General features: G+C 35.2%; 3 protein-coding genes across 4 annotated transcripts in view; 1 reads left to right on the forward strand and 2 right to left on the reverse strand.

Annotated features, from left to right (window-relative positions):
- LOC125665959 (uncharacterized) overlaps positions 1 to 13,160 on the reverse strand; it is a 36,132-nt gene extending 22,972 nt beyond the window's left edge. Inside the window, exon 1 of the mRNA XM_048898996.2 lies at positions 13,037 to 13,160. Coding sequence (XP_048754953.1) covers positions 13,037 to 13,097 — 61 coding nt within the window. The 5' untranslated portion in view covers positions 13,098 to 13,160. The remainder of the gene's footprint in view (positions 1 to 13,036) is intronic.
- Positions 3,266 to 5,567, forward strand: LOC125665946 (uncharacterized). 2 transcript variants are annotated; one of them, XM_048898976.2, is made up of 2 exons: positions 3,266 to 3,326; positions 3,538 to 5,567. In XM_048898976.2, exon 2 carries the CDS (start codon positions 3,569 to 3,571, stop codon positions 5,123 to 5,125), a length of 1,557 nt encoding a protein of 518 aa, XP_048754933.2. In that variant the 5' UTR covers positions 3,266 to 3,326; positions 3,538 to 3,568; the 3' UTR covers positions 5,126 to 5,567. The 2 variants fall into 2 exon arrangements, with proteins under 2 accessions (XP_048754933.2, XP_048754934.2); XM_048898977.2 differs by having other exon boundaries at positions 3,300 to 3,392.
- Positions 13,161 to 16,299: 3,139 nt separating the features above from the next.
- LOC125665960 (uncharacterized) lies at positions 16,300 to 23,520 on the reverse strand. The gene is made up of 3 exons (XM_048898998.2): positions 22,880 to 23,520; positions 22,454 to 22,621; positions 16,300 to 17,425 (listed from the first exon to the last, which is right to left on the reverse strand). Exons 1-3 carry the CDS (start codon positions 22,929 to 22,931, stop codon positions 17,091 to 17,093), a joined length of 555 nt encoding a protein of 184 aa, XP_048754955.1. The 5' UTR covers positions 22,932 to 23,520; the 3' UTR covers positions 16,300 to 17,090.
- Positions 23,521 to 23,776: the final 256 nt, after the last annotated feature.

Here is a 23,776-nt window from a genome sequence, read left to right on the forward strand (position 1 = left end):
CGTCTATTCTTCTAAACCTATACGTGTATTTCAGTTTTAAAATTTATGATACAGGTAGTTGAAACTTGGAACTAGTTAAAATGTTGTAATTTATTGACTTGGTTGATATATTTTTCCAAACAGTACACCGATTCTTTAAAAAGGTTTAATTAATTTACTCGAAATTTTGTATAAAAATTCAGTATTTTCGCCAATAATTCAAAAATTTGATCTCCAACCCCCACTTTATTTTAGTTGCATTTAAATTGGAAGACCAGACCTAGAAAATTATGTAAAATTTTAGAAATTGACATTACTCCTATTACTATACCTCAGTATGAGAATTCTATGCAACGCGTAATCTGATTGGTCTAGACGGTCACATGCCAGGGATAACAAAACTTCATATCTCCCTCTCAAACATCATATTTCCCTATCATATTTACCCCTTGGGCAGCCTCGTGCATTTTCCATAAATTTAACGTCAAGGTAGACGAAGTGTATTGTGACGTCACAATAAGTCCGAGTCATTCTACTTTCATAGTTTGTAGGCACAAAATATGCGGGTCTCTCATACACAGTTGAAGGCATGGTTTTAGTTGATACAGAAAACCCAAGGAAGTTAATATACATTCAAGGAAAATGGAAATACAAAAACTGGTTATCATTTCACTGTATTTCGTTGTTTGTATCTTCTACCGTAATACGTTGACGGCGCGGTTTTACCGTTAGGGCGATCTCAGCCATAGAGATGATCGGACTCCAATTTCAAATACATTTTTGTAGTCTTGCTTTGTTTCGGTATTTTAAACAATTTATTGCATGAATGATCGGGAGATATGAAGATTTATTCACCCAAGAAAAATCATATTCCCCGAGGGCGTTGCCCTCGGGGAATATGATTTTTCTTGGGTGAATAAATCTTCATATCTCCCTCACTATCATGCAATAAATGTATAATATGTCCTTTTAAACTCTCAATTTTGATATCATGAAGTTTTTCGTATATCAAGTGCTAAAAGGTCATTATTTATTTCCTTTACTAGTATTAATTTCTTTTTTCATCTGTAGTGTTAGAGGACATGATTATGTATCTATTTTATGTAATGATTGATTTGTGTTGCTTATGTTGTGTTTGACACTAACAGAAAAATCAAGTTTAATTGAATAAATTTTAAGTGCAAAAAGGTCATGTTTAGAACACTCAATAACAAGCGTTGCGACCCCAGATTTTCTTTTTAATTTCCTAATTCTCCTTCAATGTAGAAATCAAAAATACATTTCCCCAAAAATTGACATTACTCCAAATGTCAGGTGCGAACCTCTTTAACAAAGTTAATAACGCGTGTGACCATCATTTGCATTCACGCATGTTGACAACGGCGCCTCATTGATGCCACTAAAGTGTTCAGAAATGCTTGAGGGATGTTGTTCCAGATGTTGGTCAAAGCATGGCCTAAATCAGCCAATGTCACTGGCTGATTTGGTAAACGGCGTAGACGTCGTTCCATTTCATCCCAGACGTGCTCGATCGGCGATAAATCGGGGGAAACAGATGGCCAAGGCAAGACATCGACATTCTGTTTAACAAAAAAGTCCCTGACTACACGTGCAACATGTGGCCTTGCGTTGTCTTGCTGCAGAGTGATGTGATTTTGCTTCTCTGTATGAAGGGTATCATATGGCGCTGAATAATTTTGTCTCGATAGCGTACGCAGGTGAGATTTCCATTGACAATTTGTACAGGGGTCCTTCCGCGTGGTGTTATTCCACCCCACACAATAACGCTAACTCCACCGAATTGTCGACGTTGCACAACACAAGCGTCCTGGTACCGCTCCCCAACGCGACGATACACTCTACAACGGTCGCCACTGCTATCCAAATGAAATCTGGATTCATCAGTGAACGGAATATTGGCCCAGTCCTGTATTCTGAATCGCAGATGTCGTCTGCACCACGCTAGTCTAGCGATACGATGACGTTGAAGCTGTATTGGGCGCACCGTTGGACGTTTTGGTCTGATGTTGTATTGGACTGATTGGTCGAAGTCCAGGAATGCTCATCGTCGCAAACCACGGTTTTGAGTCCACTCACGCTCCCTATATATAAAGAAGGGACAAACTTTCAATTTCAACGGAAAGGAATTCACCGTAAGTGCGGATATGTCTTGTGGCTCTAAGAATTTAATATATGTTATTACATGTAGCGGATGTAGACAAATCTATATCGGAGAGACAGGAACAACTCTTAGAGCCAGAATTCGTGTACATAAGCAACACATTCAAGTATTTCAAATCTTCAGAAGCTTGAATTTAGTAACACTATATATATATATATATATATATATATATATATATATATATATATTGATGAAAGTACACGGTAGCAGTGGAAGATTCCACAAGTAAGTGAAGAAGAGTGGTAACTGCATGTTTATATTAACTGTTAAGACGACACTCTGTCAAGATAAGTCACTTCCCTTGCTCCACAATTCTGCTGTGCACAACAGCTTTCCATAGCCACACAAATGTATACGAATATCAAATGTATTAGAGTTTTTAATGGTTGAATATTTATTTAGATGAACATGTACATTGGAATCTTTATATAGATACATACATTATGACCCCTGGGTCGAGGCCTCTGCTGGTGGACTGTTAGTCCCCGAGGGTCTCTACAGCCCAGTAGCTAAGTACTTCGTTACTAGCTTGAAAATACGGATGTATATTTAATTGCTGTTACAAAATTTAGAAATTCATTTCAAAATTAAGGATTTTCTCCCTCATGGATAGCTCTTATCCTTGGACGAATTTGGCTCCACTTTTTTGGCACGCTGTTTTTGGCTATATTTAGATCTAAAACTTCATAGTTATTTCGGATTTCAAAGATTTCGGTTGAGCATCACTGAAGAGACATTATTTGTCGAAATGCGCATCTGGTGCATCAAAATTGGTACCGTATAAGTTTTATATGTATGTACAGATGCATTTTTGAATACTGTATATATTTGAATTTTTATATAGTTGTGAAATTGAATTTTTCTGAGAAATATATGAAGTTTTGATACAGATATTCATTTAATTGAATTTTTCTACAGATGTACTAGATATAGGTATACAGTTAAATTTTGATAACTAAAAGATGTACACTTGAATTTTCATATAGATGTACATTAAAATTTTTATTTAGATGTAGATTAGAATTTTTATATCTTTTTACAATTTTTATATCTTTTTACAACAATTACATGGCCTCCATTATAGTATGTATTGAAATTGATTGTAATTCTGGGCTGTACTGTACATCACGAGGACACTGGAACAAACTGCGCGAGTTTAGTACATGTAAGTAGTAAGTTTGTATTGTATCATGGCAAGGCTATATAAGAGGATATTGTTATGCTTGTAAAGGTACGCTTTATTAATGCATTAAAGACAACACAGGGGCATTTGTGTCCTCTAATATCCGAGCATTAAAACATTTAAAATCTATTCGTCATATCTAGATGTCCATACAGCCATATTGATGACAGTACATCCATTGTTCGTTTTACAGGTGCGTTCAAAAGTGAATCGTAAGTTGAAATATGTCTCATGAGGATGTGTCGGACTTTATCGGCGAAATTCAGCTTGTGACATCCGAACATCATCAAGGCGGTACCTGTGAAGTCCATTCGGGGCAGTCTTACACGGCAAACTGCGCAGCGTGTGACCAACTAGTATGCCTTAAATGCATCGTAACCATACATAATGGGCACACATTTCAAGATTTATCCGATCTACGTGAAAAGAGTTACAAAATCATACAGCGAATCAAGAACGAAAAGATAGAAAAACAGATACTGCCATATCTATTGAAAGAGCATGAAGATGCAGCAAAACGAACGCGGAAAATAAAAGAAATAAACGAGCATTCTAAAGAGGAAATTCAGAATGAATATTTAACTTGTGTGGAAAAGATTGATCAGGACAGGAGTAAGGTTTTAGAAATATTAGAGGGTGATGAAAGTAAGACTGCAGAGAAAGAGAAGAGTATTCTAGAAAGAGTATCTGCATTGAGAGAGGAGTTGGAGAATATTGTTAGCATCTTACAGAACGGCTCCGTGCTAGACGTCATCAATCTTTGTAGAAAACTGCAAAGCAAGTACGAAGATAACTTCCATGGTTCATTTAAAGAAAACTTGATATCTGCAAGAAAATCCAAAGTACTATTACACACTGAAGAGCACAATAATGTCTTTGGAACATGTCACGTGATTCCAGAATTGGAGGTGTATAGCGTTTTCCAAACCAGTCTGGGCATTTTGTCGACTTTAAGGAACCTGCTTGAAGACGAAACATGGGTAGCCGGTGTTCAATCTCCACTACTGTTCCGTCTCCATGTACCATTACGCAAACACAAGGGAGCTATGAGATACGAAGTTAGAAGAGGTTTTGTGTACAGTGTCGCCTTTACCAAAAAGAATAGCGTGGCTTTGATGACGTTTGTTAATAGCCATGAAATACGCGCTTATGATGTACAACACATTCATGACGAGGGTGTCATGTTTATTGATACTAAAAAGCTTTTTCCGTTGGGACTTGAAGTTTCTCAGAACGATGATGTATATGCATGCGCGAGCGAAAGGTACTCAAATGCCTTCTTTGAAAATATGGAGAGGGGCGTTCTCCGAATTTCAAAAACAGGTCAATTATTGAACTTTTTTCGATTTGACATTGAAGTAGGAAAATGTTTATTTCATTATCCATCATGTCTGACAGAGAACATTGATGGAACCGTTTGCATCATAGATCGTCAAAGCAACACTTCCGGCCGAGTAGTAGCTCTGAATAATTTTGGACAAAAAGTATACACATATGAACGACCACCTTCTTCCTCGCTAAGTGAAGAGTTTGATCTCAAATACATCACCCACGACGTATTTGGTAACCTCTTCATCTCAGACTCCAGCAATAATCGTGTCCACATGGTTTCGAAGACGGGCGTATTCATTTCCTTTATTCTTGGACCGGAAGAAGAAATATGTATTCAGTATCCCTCCGCATTACACGTCGACATGTTTCACAATTTATGGATCGGTTGCTACTCACAGCATCCAAACAAGACTAGTCAGGTTATGAAAATTAGAATGAATTATCAGTGACTGAATTAAGAATTGAACAACATGCTAAAAATTTGACGGACAAATGAAAATTAAGTGAAATTTTATTGGTCGCATTTTACACGTAAATCCCCTTTGTGACACAACGTGGGTCAGGATCGGTCTCATGAACTCTTTATTGTGATAAAATGTGCTCCCGGTGCAAAATGCATAAAAAGTGTTCAAATTGAGCGTTAATTTGGTGTCCATCGTAACACCCCATGTGACTCAACTACTAAGAATTAATGAGGCCAATACAAGGAGATCGGACAAGACAATATGTAAATTTTTATTAAGGATGTACAGTATAACAGCTCAAATTTCTCATAAATGAAAAGTATAGCATACTTGTTTTAAAGCTTCAGTGTTAAAAATGAGATTTTGTCTTATGTGGTATAAAAGATACAATTAAAAAAAATCAAATAATAAATCAAAGTACTGAAAAGCTGACTTCATGAATTCTGTTTGTAATGTTAATGAGCAGGAACAACAGGAGAAGTTCATGCATTATTCTTTATTTTTGCACAAGTAAATCATACAGTTTCTGTAAGTAAATAACAAATATGGATGGGAAATAATGTCCTGAAACTTTTCACCATGTTGAAATAAAAACTTTATATGACGCTGTTAAAAACAAAATGGTCACCTTAATAATTTTGTTCCCACCCGGAACCAAAACCGTCCTTGGATCATGAAATTTACAATTTTGGTAAAGGACACCCGATCTTTTTAAACATCTATTTAATCAGAATTTCTAATCAGAATTTAATATTAATAGCATTAAGGGCGATGTTATTGAAATATTTAACACATTTGTGTAATAATTGTTGAATCTTAGAAAACCTCCCAATTTGTACACCAGTACATTATAAACTGTACACTGTAAACTATCAGCATGTGTGTATTACACTTCTTGTGTAAAAGCTCATATTCATATTGCAAAGGAAATTCGCTTGTTTGTCTTGGGTCTGAATGAGACAATACACATTGCTTTTGTTCGAATTTTATAAAACGAACCGTTTCATATGAAAATCCAAATAACTTTAGCTAAAACGCATAAGATTCACTGCTTGCATTGGAGTTTTAATATGAAAAAACAACAAAACAATGTAACAGAGGTCACTCGCAATAAACATAACATATATATTTACTACATGTCCAGTTTTAGGTCACCTGAGTAAACTCCTATTGCAATCGGTTGTCGTCCGTGGTCGTGCGTTAACAATTGAACATTTTTAAATTCTTCTTGATAACTACATGTACTAGTCCAATTCTTTTCAAATTAGGTATAAAGCATCTTTGGGACGGGCATAAATTGTAAATTCCAGCATCCCTGGGGCCTTAGGGGCGAGACAAAAGCTGCCCAAATTTGCCATTTTTCAAAAATCTTCTGATGAAGAACCGCACACGTGTAAGAAAAACTAAATGCATAGTGATGGAGAGCAGAAAGGCCTCTATCAAAATTATAAATGTAAATTTCATGATCCCCGTGGTAAGGGTTCTGACCCCAGGGTGGGGCCAAATTTGTTATATAGTGTTTATGTGTAAAACACTTATAATTAAATAACATATTTAGTGCTATATACTGTATAAAATCTAAATGCATACTTAGGAATAACAGAAAAGGATGTACAAAAATGATGAATTTCAATCCAATCCCAGAGTTATGACTTTAGAATGAGTCCAAATTAGTCATATCTTTTGATGTTTTAATGTTAACACATCTAATATTTAAAGCCTTTCTTTTGAAAGCAGTGAAGTTTTGAGAACACATCTTGTTTTATACTGTTGTTGAACATTAAAGTTTAGCTTAGATATTCAGATCAGGATTTTTTTTTCTAGATTTCATAGCCCATGGAAGTAGTGATACCTTTACACTAGTATTCAGGTGACCGATAAGGCCTGTGGGCCTCTTGTTTTTGTAAATGTACAAGTTCAAAATGAGAATCCCAAGCTAAGCACTTAAAAAGGTTACTAAAGTAATATTTTCAAACGGTAATGCTCACACTGCTCTGTTATGCGCAATTAAGCTTGACTGGTCTCTTAACAAAGAGATTGCGGAATAGGCAGCACCGGTCTAATATTGAAAAAACTTCGGGAGTCCGCCCGTGGAATTTCCATATTCATTGATTGATTGATTGCTGTTTTCCGACACACTCAACAATTTTTTCAGTTATCTGGTGGCGCCCAGTTTTTATTGGTGGAAGAGAGAGAGAGAGAGAGAGAGAGAGAGAGAGAGAGAGAGAGAGGAGCCCAGATGCAATGTACCTGGGAAGAGACCACCGAACTCCGCAAGTAAACTGGGAAACTTTCTCATTTACCGGCGCGAGCGAACCCGCGCCGACCAGAGGTGAGAGGCCGTGTGATTTTGAGCACAGTGCTCTAATCACTCGGCCACGGAGTCCCCCCCCCCCTTCTTCAAATTACAAGTAAATGCTGTAAACTCATACACGGACTATGTACCTATTTGGTATCATCATATTCCAAACGGGGAGAGGGTATCGGTCTTCATGAACTTTAATAAAAATCTAATATTGCTCTTGTTAGAAATAATGAAGAGGGATCTCGCCGTAAAAAAAAAAGCTATGCATATTTTTTTTTATATGAAAAGATTGTTAACAGAAAAAATGTGGGAACGGGGAAAAGACAGTAACATCATGGACCCCCCCCCCCCCCCCCACACACACACACACTCCTTCATCCTTTGTAAGTTTAGAAATAGCATATATCTGTCATCGTCAATTGTTTATGTTTGAAGTACAGACAAATTTAAAACACGATTACTTTTCATTGTATGTCGCATGCTGTGGACCGCAAACCATTTTATATCCATGGCAACCTTTATCTAACACTCGTTTTAATCATATCAATTTCAGTAAACAGTCGTCGTAAAATTCCAGGCTGTGTTTTGAAGGCACTGTCTTCCATAAATGCGGACCTATAATTTTTTCCCTCCCCTAACATCATTATTTTCATTCTCCTCTTTGAAACTAAAGAACGGAATCAAAGAATCAAAGAACTTTAGAAACTGTACCAGTTTCTGAAAGTCATTTGGCCCAAAATATCGATGATTTTACTTGGAGCTCAAACCCTGGCATTCAAATAAGGAATAGATTAGCAAACCCAAAATCCGCTCAGTTTGATCAGCAAAATGGTTTGTGTCATATGACGAGAGCTTGAAGTTGGCATAAATTGCTGAAATGCCATTTTCAATGAAAATATCCACAAATGCAGGTGGTTTTCCTTTCAGAAAACATACAGCGCATGTGTCGAGCAAATTCATATTCAAGTATGTTTTTCATCTTAAAATAATACACAATATATATCATTTTCATTTTGCTCGACAAATGCGCACATCTTTTCCTGAGCAATAATTTGTATGACATTTGACAGTTTTCAGGCTTATTTTGAAAAAAAGGCGGGAAATATCTTATTTATGATGTCATAATGCTATCCAATTAGGAATATGATTCTGATTTTGTTGACATAGTATACCTAGCATATATTTTACTTTCTTAAAACGCTGATTAAGGTTAATTCCAGACACATTTTACAGAGAGAATTGTTTGGGCCCTTTTATGTATACAATCGTACCTTGTTCTTTGATTGTGTTGATGAGGGTTCTGAAGAATGTCTTGGAAATTGTAAGGTAAGCTGGACACCGTTGCATGATGCATGCTATATATTTCATATATCAGTGGCGGATCTAGACCTTACTGTGGGGGGGGGGGGGTTTGATGCCCAAAGGGCCGAAGGAGGAGGGCTTTGGAGGGGATTAACTTCCTTCCGGGGGTGGGGTACAGGGGGGCCTCCCCATGGAAAAATTTAAAAAGATTGATATAAAATGGTGCTTTTTTAATGCATTTTCAACTGAAATTCTTGTTCCTTCTTCCTTTCATTTATAGTCACCACATCCTTGATAGGTTCGGGTGTGGTAAAAAAAAAAAAAAGAACAGCGGGGGAGGGGGTCCGAACCCCCAAACCCCCTAAATCTGCCACTGTATAGAGATAATGCCTTATCGGATTAAAAGTAATAAACTCTTAACAGACATGATTGTGGTGTGATGGACAACTCTAAAGCTAGATATTTAGTATTTCTTCATTTTCAGTCTTTTGATTCTTTGAAATGAACGATGCAATCGATACAGATCAGGGTGATGAAACTGGCAAACTTCCCATTTTTTATGATTGTGACGTAAACCTTTTGTTTGAATTGTCCATTCTATAGGTAGGTTATTGTTGTGCTAACTCCATAAACAGTCCATTAAGTTACCTGTAAGTGTCTATTCTTTTTGAATAACTGTCCATTCTTTTTCCCAATCAGATTGGACAATGTCAGGTAAAGATTGGAATGTACCCAGGGCGAAAACCCAAATACAATAAGGTATTCAATGTATAATGACCATATCTCATATCTAATAAATGGATGGTGGGATTTTTGTAACCATGGTATCATTTTGAAGGGTTCATCAAATAAAAATAATCCATCATAGGAATTTTCAAAATTTTGTTTACTGCTTTATTTATTTCACCTAGAATTTAACATTGAAGTATATGGGAAAAGCATGTTTTATTACAATATTTTAAAAACAAATTATATTTTCATACTAATCTCTTGGTAGAAAGTTACATACACTTTCTTTTTATGAAAATATAAAATAAAATTAATCATTGACCACACACATTTTCAGAAAATTAGATTTTTCTTATTTTTACAAAGGACAGACAACTCTTCCAAAAAGTCTTAAGTGCGAAAAGGTCAGCTTCTAATCATTTACCAGTCATGTAAATTTCATCTGCTTCACTTTCATCATTATTTAACAATAAACTTTTATGTTGATCTAAATCTTTCAAAATTGTTCATTATCCTTTCATTATACATGGAATACTAATTTACGTGTCTTCAACTTGAACTCGAAGGAAACATTGCAAGATTTAATTTTGATTTCACTAGTGGTATATCCAGTCCCTGGTACTTTCTCTTCATCTGCATTTTGAGTGTCACTACTTTTAACATTCCCATGAATAATCTTGCTGATGTCTCATGATCACTCATCACTCATTTTCAAAATATCTTCTTGTGATGTAAATCCAAATGAATTCTGGCCCAAGATTTTTTCCCTGTTTGCTGCCAAGTTTCAAACCTCGCCTTTCCTTCTGGTTTCTTTGATAGTCCTTTCTTCAGTACCTCGTCTCATTCCTCTTGATTCAGCGGTTTAAGAAAGCCCTCAATATTTTCAATATCCTGGCTAGCATTCGTAAGTTCCTCATCATAAATTTCCGAAATGAAACCACCTTCAGGTCGAAGTTTGCTTTATTTTGTGTTTTACTAGTTCCAGTTTCTAGGTCCAAAATGTCACTTGATATACCATCAGTATTTTGCGCATCTTCAGTTTCCTTGAATTTTGACTGAGTTAAAAACACGTTCTCCATCAGAGGAAGACATGTTTATCTTACAAAGGCGAACTTTCAATTGATTCAGAAACATCACATACTTGTATAAATATTTACCAAACCCCATCTGTAAGTGTCCATAGACAAAGGCTTTTGTTATGTAGCATAATGAAACACAATAGCCATTAAACAAAATGCTGAGCACCCTTAACTTACATGTATAGCATCACTGAAGACATAATTTGTCAAAATGCGCATCTGGTGCATCAAAATTGGTACCGTATAAGTTTTACATTATGACCCCTGGGTCGAGGCCTCCGCGGGTGGACTGTTAGTCCCCGAAGGTCTCTACAGCCCAGTAGCCAAGTACTTCGTTACTAGCTTGAAAATACGGATGTATATTTAATTCCTGTTATAAAATTTAGAAATTCATTTCAAAATTAAGGATTATCTCCCTCACGCATAGCTCTTATCCTTAGACGAATTTTACTCCACTTTTTTGGCACACTGTTTCCCCCTATAATAGCTCTAAAACTTCATTGTTATTTCGGATTTCAAACATTTCGGTTGAGCATCACTGAAGAGACATAATTTGTCGAAATGCGCATCTGGTGCATCAAAATTGGTACCGTATAAGTTTTACATGTACCTGTGACTGTCTATTCTGTAAGCAATGAACTTACTATTACATGTATGCTACCCGGAGCTATTCACTCTGAATACAAGTTTTCTACATTTTGTTTATTTGATTCCACACCACGAAAAGAAAATAATGTTTTAAGTAGGAGAAAGGCCTCAAACTGTCCATTCTGTGAGAGAAAGAACTAATGTATGGCCCTCGATTAGTTCTTTCTCTCATAGAATGGGCAGTTTTTTACCTTTCTCCTTTACTTAAGAAGATCGGAGGGACTGGACTGTCATTTTCATGATCTAGTCTAATTCTATTTTCACTTGATGCATTTTAAAAGGTAATGATAAGTTATAAATTGTTTTTATTTCATAGAAATGATTTTATTTTTTCCATTTATTTTACATCTAAAATTAACAAAACTGGGCGCCACCATATACCTGAAAAATTGTTGAGTGTGGCGGAAAATATCAAAATATTATTCCCGACCAAGTCAAAACTGGAAACCAAGACACTAAAGGTTAGAATTGCAGAAAATTCTCACGAATTGATTCTGTGTACGCGTGGTATTCATTAAGATCTGGATCTAAAGTTATGAATTCAAAGAAATTAAAGATCACCAAAACATTGTAAGAATGCACACGTATTTATTTGTTAATTGGTTTCGTCAACTTCTGCTTCATACTTAGATATTTTATTGCAAGTAGTCATTAACGGCAAACTAACAACTCAACTGTATGACAAACGGGATGATATCAGCTTCTCCATCGTCAACTTCCAATATTTATGTAGCAACATTCCATTATCACCTGCATATGGTGTTTACATCTCTCAACTGATTCGATACGCAAGAGCTTATTCTGCATATGGTCAGTTTTTAAATCGAGGCAAGCTACTGGCAAACAAGTCTCGCTTAAAGTCAGCATTTCGCAAATTCTATGGTCTTTATAACGATTTAATTCGTCAATACAACCTATCATTGGGTCAAATGCTATCTGTCGTATTTCATACCGATTGTTAGACCGTTCTTGGCATACTGATTTTGACTATGGGTAACTCCGTTTATCTGATCAGGATATAGGGCTCACGGCGGGTGTGACCGGTCGACAGGGGATGCTTGCTCCTCCTAGGCATCTAATCAAGCATTGTTATTGGTGACGATACATGGGTTCATTGTTTCGAACCAGTAAGAAAAATTGGAAACAAAATATGGCTAACTAAACAGAGATCGAAATTATAGAAAAGGATTTTCTGCCCAATACCATTTACAGTTTTTAAGTTGTTTCCTTTCTATATGCAAAATATTTCTATATACGAGGGCTGTTCGATACGTAATATCTCAAAAGCATTCGACTCAAATAGTGAAATGAACATTACACCCCTTCAATGTATTCTCCGCCGTTTGAAATACACAATTTCGATCGTGAAATGCGTCACGCTACGCTGATTTAGGTAGACCTCTGAGACACTGACTGATGGCTGAGCCAAAGGCTTGTCGGGACTTGTGACAACGACCAGATAAGAACTTTTTTAAAAGTGGCATTTTAGTCTTAAACTTATAGCTTCCCTAATACCATTTTTCACTAATATATCCTTGTTACAGGATATGGTAAATTATCCAACTATGACACAAATCAAATACATGTAACTTCAGTGGAAGTCTAAAGTTTAATTGAAATTTTGAACGATTTTTTTCAAAAGGAAATGATGTTTAGGCCTCAAAATAACAGTTTTCCCTTTAACATATGTTCTAAACTTGTCAAATCTGTTGAAATGTACTGAATATCACTGGTAATGATAGATATAAGCTATTCATCTACATTTGCCTTATTTCACATGTCAAAACACAAACATTGAAAATTGTGATATTTGAAAGAACTGTTACAACCAACCCGATTCAGCAAAGACGATGAAATCACACAGAATCACGAAGAGAACGAGATATACATCCATGTGAGAGATCAGAGGGTGACGTTAACAGAGATCACTGCTACAAGACACTTCCTCTTCACTTTCGTAATTAAATAGTTCAGTTGTTGGCTGGTGACCCGATTTGTAAAGCATTTTATCAGTACGTGTAAACACGGGTTCACGGGTTGGGTACGTTAGATATGTTTGGGTTATGAATATTCTAAATAGTTATAAGTTACTTCATTTCTCTTGTTTCAAACTGACAATATTCTATAATTTCATGTCTTTTTATCATAAAGTCCAAGTACCGGTTAAAATCAATCTAATTCGGCCTACCTCTTTAACACATCGTCACAATGTTTTAAACAGAAGTAATGTATGTATATACTGTAGGTAAAAAGAGAATACCCCCCCCCCCCCCCAAAAAAACAAAACAAAACAGGAAGACGTTTAGTAAACGTCTTCGTGTTTCTTTTTACCTTTACTTTTACTGATCAATATATATATATATATATATATATATATATATATATATATATATATATATATAAATTGACGATCAGATGGAGTTCAATCACATAACATTTATTTCTCTACAGGCTGTTTCGTGAGGGGATGGTTTCCCCTCACTCGTCGGGAGAAAAATGACATCTAACGAAAAACATCCGCGTGGCTGAGAATATGTTACACAGAAACATACTGGATGGTTGCTAAGCATGATTACACACAGGATTGAGTAAATAGAAATTTATGGGAATGACGGCAAGTGCTGACAAGTTCTGAACGCTTATTCAATGAAGATTTTTCGGGATGACATATTATAAAGAATTTCTCTAGAATACAGAGGTTGCACTTTTTTGAAATGTTTGAGTATGATGATGTTTTTCCTAAAATTTCCCACTTGATTTTGTAGTCAATATTTTTGTCTTTCAATGTCCATATGAATTTGCTGAGCTCGGTGGTATTCTTTTTCGTGGAATTACGGAATGAATGAGTGTGGTTGGCGTATCTTAATTTGAACTCGGTGTCTGCTAGTCCCACGTAGCTCTCTTCTTGTCCATTATCGGCTCTGACTCTAGCTAAATACACAATTCCGTGGGCGCGCCCACGGAATTGTGTATTTAGCTAGAGTCAGAGCCGATAATGGACAAGAAGAGAGCTACGTGGGACTAGCAGACACCGAGTTCAAATTAAGATACGCCAACCACACTCATTCATTCCGTAATTCCACGAAAAAGAATACCACCGAGCTCAGCAAATTCATATGGACATTGAAAGACAAAAATATTGACTACAAAATCAAGTGGGAAATTTTAGGAAAAACATCATCATACTCAAACATTTCAAAAAAGTGCAACCTCTGTATTCTAGAGAAATTCTTTATAATATGTCATCCCGAAAAATCTTCATTGAATAAGCGTTCAGAACTTGTCAGCACTTGCCGTCATTCCCATAAATTTCTATTTACTCAATCCTGTGTGTAATCATGCTTAGCAACCATCCAGTATGTTTCTGTGTAACATATTCTCAGCCACGCGGATGTTTTTCGTTAGATGTCATTTTTCTCCCGACGAGTGAGGGGAAACCATCCCCTCACGAAACAGCCTGTAGAGAAATAAATGTTATGTGATTGAACTCCATCTGATCGTCAATTTATGTAGCTCCGTGAGGCCACGTCGAGCACTCTAGAAGATTATATCGGAGATTTATCCCAATATATATATATATATATATATATATATATATATATATATATCAGCCGAAATTTGCAGCACTTTGTTTTTATGACAGTTTTTGAATTAGCTGTGCTGTTTTTTTTCCCCTGTTAATATAGTGGATCAGCAATATATATATATATATATATATATATATATATATATATATATATATATATATATATATGAACTTTTTGAATTAGTTGTGTTATGTTTTTTATCTGTTGATACAGTGGCTCAGTAATATACCTATTGTGGTATACAATCACACAAAATCACGGAGGTAACGAGACATCCACCATGTGAAATATCCGTCCTCTTTTTTATTTCGCAATCAAATATTTCTGTTGTTGGTCAATACACAGGTCACTCGATTTATAAACGCAACACGGTCATAAAGTTCACATGTACCGGGTAAATTCAATTCAATGCTTAGATACGGCCTACCTCCCTATCTGTTGTTTACACGCAGAGGGCCAATAAAAAAAGAATTTATTTCTCAATCACATTGAATTAGGAGGCTCAAAACTCAAAAAGGAAGTCATTGATATGAAATGTTAAAATCAGAAAATATATTTCTTGTCATATCAAATTTCATCATTTTGTTTGATTATAATCAACTTGGTAGAATTAAGTGGGTAAATTTCGAGATCGTGTGTTCGAATTTCATAAAGATGTTTTGTTTTTCTTTATGATTTTGATATATGCTGCAAATTTTTCAATATCACGTGTTTCTCTCACACATCAATCATATTTCATTGTTGACAGTTTTTGTATCCAGTGTACCTTTAAACCTCTGGTATTAATCAATAATGTTAAAAGGTAAAACAATTATAAACAACATATCAGGAATGGTGATAATTATGGAGAGGATCTTTCCAAAATCTGAAACGATCGCAATCTTCTGAATGTCTTGCTATTCTCATAGGAATTCTCTAAACTCAATAGTCTTATCATTATCCTACTCCAAGGGGGAAAAAGTTTACAGATGCTTTATCAACAATCAACCTTAAACGTTTGCTGTAATTCCTTATACTGTAAAATCATTCATTTTCACGACTTTTAATTTTCGTGGTATGAGCTTATCGCGATTTCAAATTTACTACGTACAAGAGAAACTGAGTTACATTTATTTAAAGAATGACAAAATCAAGTCCGAAAAAATGTACTTGAAAGGCGGCGGAGCGAAACAAGAATGGGGCCATCACACTCCTCCCCTTCTTTAACCGAGAATGGTCATATATTTGTATAAGGAGTCGACAATGATGGAGCAGTATTCCTCCATACAGAACAGTGATATCATAAATATTAAACTTGATCAGTGGAAAATAAATAAAAAATAACTACATGTTCAGTTACATCATTTCTTACATTAATCATTTAAATCATTAACGCAGAATAACACACCTTGAACATATTACACGTACATACAGATATATATTTACACCTATATTTACAGGGCTGTAAATTACATGGAGGCGGAGGAGGCAGCTGCCTCCTCCAACTTTTGAACCAAAAAAAAAATAAAATTTAAAGTTCATTAGAATTTATGTTGTTTCCAATAACTAAGAACATGATACCTCCCTTAAAAAGCATTCCAAATCTTTCTTTTAGAATGAGTTAGTCAAGTAACATCTTAGAAGGCCCTAGAATCAAGGATTTTGCACGAAACGTGTTCAGTGTGCACAAAATGTGCTCAGCGTCTGGGGGCCTGGGCGGCCCCCAGACCCCCGCCTAATTTCCTGCCTCCTCCAAATTGAAGGTTAATTTACGGCCCTGATTTACACACGGTTTGTATTCACATACACATACAGGAATACAAGTAAACATAAGTATGTATTAATAGTAGTCATTTACAAATACACAATGTATTTACATGTACACGGAGTATTTACATGTACACACCAGTAGTCATTGATTTACATGGACTTATGGATACCGTATGGACATAATTTTTAACGAGGATTAAATTTGGGCATGATTAACGAATAAAAATTGAATATCGCTAATATTCATTCTATATCGAAGGTAATAGCTATCTTTCTTGGAATTATGAAAATTTGCTAAAACTAGCTCTTGCTTAAAATCATATATACCCATAATTTATGGACAAACCGTTAAATGTGTCCCATTATTCAATATTATAGCTACATTCATTTGATGCTTTAGTATGTTAATGTTTTTCATAGATTCTAAACAAGGGCATAAGACAATATATTTGTCCCTAATATATTAACCAGATGAATGATGCAGTAGTATTAAGATAAAAGAGTACATAGTTATGTTGTATGTATCATAATATCACCACGAATCACGTGGTTCATTTAAAATCACTCATGCGCATCCTCCTGTGCTCTTTATATGCAGTGCTTACGACTACGGCAAGTTCCCACCTGTTGATTCCGCGTAATACATTCAGAAGCTGTTCAACCATTTTCTTCGTTGCCTTCCGACCGCGCCACGACCATAGCATGTGATAATTCTGAACAACGATTGGTTCTCTCAGCCCGTCTACCTCACTGGTCACGTGGGTTTTGATGCTGTGGATAACAGACTTCTGAACACCCAGTTTAAGCGCTATCTGTTCTATGGTGTGTTGATTCACGAAGGAGCTGAAGGTCAGGAGACTAGCGTGACTGAGCACCGATACATCCTCTGGAAAATGAAAAACAAGAAATCAAAGGACTGTAATGATCACATTGAGTCAACTTAACCTTGCATGGAAACAATTTCTCATAAAGAGTTCATTCTTTTCTGTGGACCAGTACATAGCAATAGCGATGGTTAGAGATCTGAAAATGCAAAACATTGAAAACGTGAACTGTATTTAGCATTATTCTACCCCAATATCAAACCATTTGGCCTTTGTTGTACATGTGCGTCTACTCAGGCCATGTTTCAAAGATACCACAGTGACTATGTGACGATATCATCCTATAATCAGTAGATGCTTGAGCACGTATAACATCTTAAAAGCAAAATATTTTAAATGTTACTTAAAACGTTCTACGGTTGATGATTGGAGGAGGGGGTACGTTGGTGGCATTTTGAAGTTTAACATACCAAAGCCACTTATATATTATTACATCACCACTGTAATATGATCGATACATACTCCGTTTATCACCTCTGTTTTCTGATTGAGTTTACGCAGTAAAGAAACAATACACTATGAGCTATTCTGGGAATAATTTCCATCTTAACTTTATAAATGTAGACATGTGTTTGCTTTTATCTATCATAAGCAAACTTATGGAAAGATAAATTTTGAACACTTTTTACGAGTATTGGGTGCATCAATTAGGTTTATACAGAACATCAATTAGGTTTTTACAGAACATCAATTAGGTTTATACAGAACATCAATTAGGTTTATACAGAACATCAATTAGGTTTATACAGAACATCAATTAGGTTTATACAGAACATCAATTAGATTTATACAGAATATCAATCAGGTTTAAACAGAACATCAATTAGGTTTTTACAGAAGATCAATTAGGTTTATACAGAACATCAATTAGGTTTTTACAGAACATCAATTAGGCTTATACAGAACATCAATTAGGTTTTTACAGAACATCAATTAGGTTTATACAGAACATCAATTAGTTTTAAACAGAACATATCAATTAGGTTTTCACAGAACATCAATAAGGTTTATACAGAATATCAATCAGGTTTAAACAGAACATTAATTAGGTTTTTACAGAACATTAATTAAGTTTATACAGAATATCAATCAGGTTTAAACAGAACATCAATTAGGTTTATACAGAACATCAATTAGGTTTATACAGAACATCAATTAGTTTTAAACAGAACATCAATTAGGTTTATACAGAACATGAATTAGGTTTTTACAGAACATCAATTAGGTTTATACAGAACATCAATTAGGTTTTTACAGAACATCAATTAGGTTTATACAGAATATCAATCAGGTTTATACAGAACATCAATTAGGTTTATACAGAACATCAATTAGGTTTATACAGAACATCAATTAGGCTTATACAGAACATCAATTAGGTTTTTACAGAACATCAATTAGGTTTATACAGAACATCAATTAGTTTTAAACAGAACATATCAATTAGGTTTTTACAGAACATCAATTAGGTTTATACAGAATATAAATCAGGTTTAAACAGAACATTAATTAGGTTTTTACAGAACATCAATTAAGTTTATACAGAATATCAATCAGGTTTAAACAGAACATCAATTAGGTTTATACAGAACATCAATTAGATTTATACAGAACATCAATTAGTTTTAAACAGAACATCAATTAGGTTTATACAGAACATCAATTAGGTTTTTACAGAACATCAATTAGGTTTATACAGAACATCAATTAGGTTTATACAGAACATCAATTAGGTTTATACAGAACATCAATTAGGTTTATACAGAACATCAATTAGGTTTATACAGAATATCAATCAGGTTTATACAGAACATCAATTAGGTTTATACAGAACATCAATTAGGTTTATACAGAACATCAATTAGGTTTATACAGAACATAAATTAGTTTTAAACAGAACATCAATTAGTTTTATACAGAACATCAATTAGGTTTTTACAGAACATCAATTAGGTTTATACAGAACATCAATTAGGTTTTTAGAGAACATCAATTAGGTTTATACAGAACATCAACTAGGTTTATACAGAACATCAATTAGGTTTATACAGAACATCAATTAGTTTTAAACAGAACATCAATTAGTTTTATATAGAACATCAATTAGGTTTTTACAGAACATCAATTAGGTTTATACAGAACATCAATTAGGTTTATACAGAACATCAATTAGGTTTTTACAGAACATCAATTAGGTTTATACAGAATATCAATCAGGTTTATACAGAACATCAATTAGGTTTATACAGAACATCAATTAGGTTTATACAGAACATCAATTAGGTTTTTAAGGAACATCAATTAGGTTTATAGAGAACATCAATTAGGTTTTTACAGAAGATCAATTAGGTTTATACAGAACATCAATTAGGTTTTTAGAGAACATCAATTAGGTTTATACAGAACATCAATTACGTTTCAGACCAAAACATTCTTGAGAAACTGCTTTACATAATATTGACAAATGGTAGATGTCTCCGTCTGAATCTTTTATATATCGAGAAATTATTCTTCTGTTTAAAGTTTTACATCGTATGACACCAGAGTATTGGAATATTTTTAGATTTGTGAATGAGGTAAACACAAGCAATACAAGATAGAGCTTTAATAATTTTATGTTTGTGACAAGAGCCAAAACAGAATATTTTAGATTTTTTATCATTTCAGCAGCACATTTAGGGAACTCAATACCAGATTTTATTAGAAAACGCACAGCTACGATTTCTCTAACATTGTAAATCAGTCCATCTCAAACATTTTGATTCTCAATAATACCCATGTGTTTATGGTCTCTTTTAGGTGCACTACATCGTCGGAAATCCACGGTAGGTCGCATTTCTTTTACCTCCCGTGTGACACAACGCCGATATTTTGGTAGGAAGGTGTGTCTCGGCTTCTTTATACAATTAGTCGCTTTACCATTCCTTTTTGCGATATTCAACCAATGAAAACGCCCCCTATTTCCAGTGTTTGAGGGCATAGTAAAACATGGCGTTCAAAGCAAAAATTCAAACAAGTTACAAGTTACAGTGAGATGCTTTACAACTTCTTTGTCAGTTTGTTTTGAAATCAATTTTATTCAAAATATAAACATACATGTATCTAACAACTTATTTCTTTATTCCTTCATCTGCTTCACTTTCGGGAACTTTGACTCATTGAATTTGCATACCCGATTTAATTTATTCGCAAAAAAAACTGCATGCAAATGATGCGTCTGTTGGGTGAATGTTGAGGCACTCTAGAGCATAGCTGTACTGTTCAAGTGAAGTTTTTGATGACCGAGCCCTGTAACCCCGACCTTTGATATCAATGGCACAACAAAACACACTTTCATGGGTGCCGCCATTACTGTTGACGCTTACAGTTCTGGGAATACTTACGGCGATTCCCATTGGTCCTCGATGGATCAGATATGGTCATGCATTTAATGAGTTATGCGAAAATATCGGCGTTGTGTCCCAAGGGAGGTAAAAGAAGTGCAACCGACCATGGGTTTCCGACGATGAGGCAGTGCTTGTCTGTATGTAAATTAATTGTGATATTTTCATGTTTAATGATATTTATATAATATGTTCTCGATATGTATATATGTTAAAGACAGGGCCACTACGAAAGCTCAGGAAGCGAACAAGAGTCGACTGATCTGCAAGATGTTTGGGGTGATTTTCTTTTGATTTTTTTGCGGGTAAACTGGTATCTAAAGATATTATTGTTTAAGCAAGATATATATATATATATATATATATATATATATATATATATATATATATATATATATATATATGCTATTATCAAGCACTCAGCTGTCTGTGTACCCCTGTTACGTCACTGTCTACATCCGCATGTCCTTGTCTAGCGTCGCTGATGCGTGTAAATTTCAGAAACATTGAACACATGAATTGAAGTGATAGCACAAGGCATTTAATAACATTTAGATGTGATCTGCCTACGCTTTTGTTGCATCGAAGAAACACACCGATGGATGCACATTCCCCCCTAACATAAAGACTCTAAAATGAGAGAATCCAGGCTTATCTGGTGACATCTCCACGTGAGTGAACAATTCTGGAATGGGACATAAAAGAAAGATATAATACTAAAACCCGAAACAACAACAATAACAAAACCCTACAATACCGCTCTGTAAATATAAATATATCAACCTCAGTCCACTTAATCACGCAACGACCTCGGGAGGGTATATTTCCCCATGTTAAGTCAATGACCTATAAATATTTAATTACTTCCCATAACTGAATTATATGTACACGTGTATTTGTATTTGCAACGAATAAGTTAATTGCCTGGTTACATAAGACAGGTAGTGTGGATTAATTAGATATCTACAATATAAAGCCCCTAAATTTTATCTCTCTACACCCTTCGTATTTCAGAGTCACAATAACTTCATATTATCAGTAACACCGCAGGAGTCAATTCTGACTTACAAAGCCTGGATTGGTTTCTTTCCTATTGATAACCGAGGTACCCATTTAAATGACTGTCACGTTACGATTCTCAATTAAACAGAAATAAATAATAGTGTTTGATTTCATTATGATGTTCTTTAACTGGATGCACTGTAAGTTTAAAATCTGAGTCCATAGAGTTAAGTATCCTTGCTAATATATCTACTACTAGTATATTATATTATATGTAAAAATTCGTAATTTGAAAACTTGATTTATTCATTCATTTATTGACAGAGAGAGGGGGGAGACAGCCTGGTAATTTAAAAAGTGAAGAAATTCCAATCATTTGCACTGCGTAGCAAGGATACAAGTCCATGATGACAAAATTTCGTTCATACCATTACGTCCCCCTTAAACGTTACCCATAGAATATGAAAGTATTTAAGGTTTAGATACAAAATATAAGATTAGTGGGAACAAGTGATATGAGGACATATCCCCCGGTAACACAGAAACAGGTTTCTTCGGCTAGAGAGAGAAAGAAAGAGAGGAAGGAGAGAGAGAGAGAGAGAGAGAGAGAGAGAGAGAGAGAGAGAGAGAGAGAGAGAGAGAAACCTTTTCTAGCACTCTTGATTCTGGTCGACGTGACACTCTGGGGCCGAACTCCGCATAATTTTGTATTCATCACTGATCTAGCACGAGTCCTGGACGACTCCGCCTCATCATGTCCTCGATCCGCCTCATCATGTCCTCGATCCGCCTCTGTATTAGCACCATCCGCAACTGACATTATCAGAAAGTTTAGAATCAATCATTCAGTGCACCATAGCCTCAAGGAACACTTTGTTTTAGATTAGACACGTTTGTTGTGCGTTAACCCATCATTTCGTTGTTATAAGATCGCAGTTCATTTCATGAAATAATCGTCTTACAATAAAAAAAAAAGTATTATCCAATGTTTTGGCTGCCATTAAATACACAGATTTAACCTTAACATGCAATTGATATTGAAAACCATGTACGTCAAGTTTACATACTTACTGTAAATCCGCTTTGGGAAATTCTCCAATATCTGTTTACGTGTCGGGTTCATGTACCTGGACAGGATTTTAAGTCTTCTTAACGTTGAGCCCGATTATTATTTCTAATGAGAATTGATTAATTAAAGTGTGCATATAAATGCAAAGTATTAGCTTTACATGTGTATGTTTTTAGTACAGAGACCTAGGCGTTTAAATGGCCACGATAAATAACCGTTTAGTGCGTGTACTGTATAAATGAGCATTTTCATAGCTTTATAATTCTACCTAATAGTGCACCCATTAAAAGTCATTATAAAGTAGATGGACAATCTTATAGGTAAGTTTGCAAACACGATGTTTTTGATTATATATATATTTGTACGACAATTTCTAAGTGGCGCCGTTTTGGGATTACAACCATCAGGTGGAATAAGTTTTCCAGGTTTTTAATTGATTAACTGTCGGGTAATATTACTTTTTAATATACCGAAAAATGCTACATTCTATTTGTAAATTTGAAGACAATTTCCCCCAGAAATGTCAGAGACGAAATAGAGCTAACTGCAAAGCTAATCCCCACTGGAGCGTATTCAATCTTCTCTCCCAGTCCGTAATACGTGGACGAACATATTATGTACACCTGTGATATCACTGACCACGTCCAACTGACCTTCCATCTGGGTCATGTCACGCCGTCTGCTCATGATCAACTTTACGTTACGTATGAACTGCAATCCATTGTATTTACATTTCCAGTGTTTTTGGCCTTTGATATCGTTACCAATTGTAATGATAGCCATTTCCTCATGAATGCGGTGCAGTTGTAAACAATGCGCGTATGGATCGTGATATAGTGCGTCTATTTTAACGGCTGGGAATTCTATCAGAATGAAATAGAACGTAAATTAAAAAGAAT

Source organism: Ostrea edulis, chromosome 10, assembly GCF_947568905.1.
Source record: "Ostrea edulis chromosome 10, xbOstEdul1.1, whole genome shotgun sequence".
NCBI classification, from domain to species: domain Eukaryota; kingdom Metazoa; phylum Mollusca; class Bivalvia; order Ostreida; family Ostreidae; genus Ostrea; species Ostrea edulis.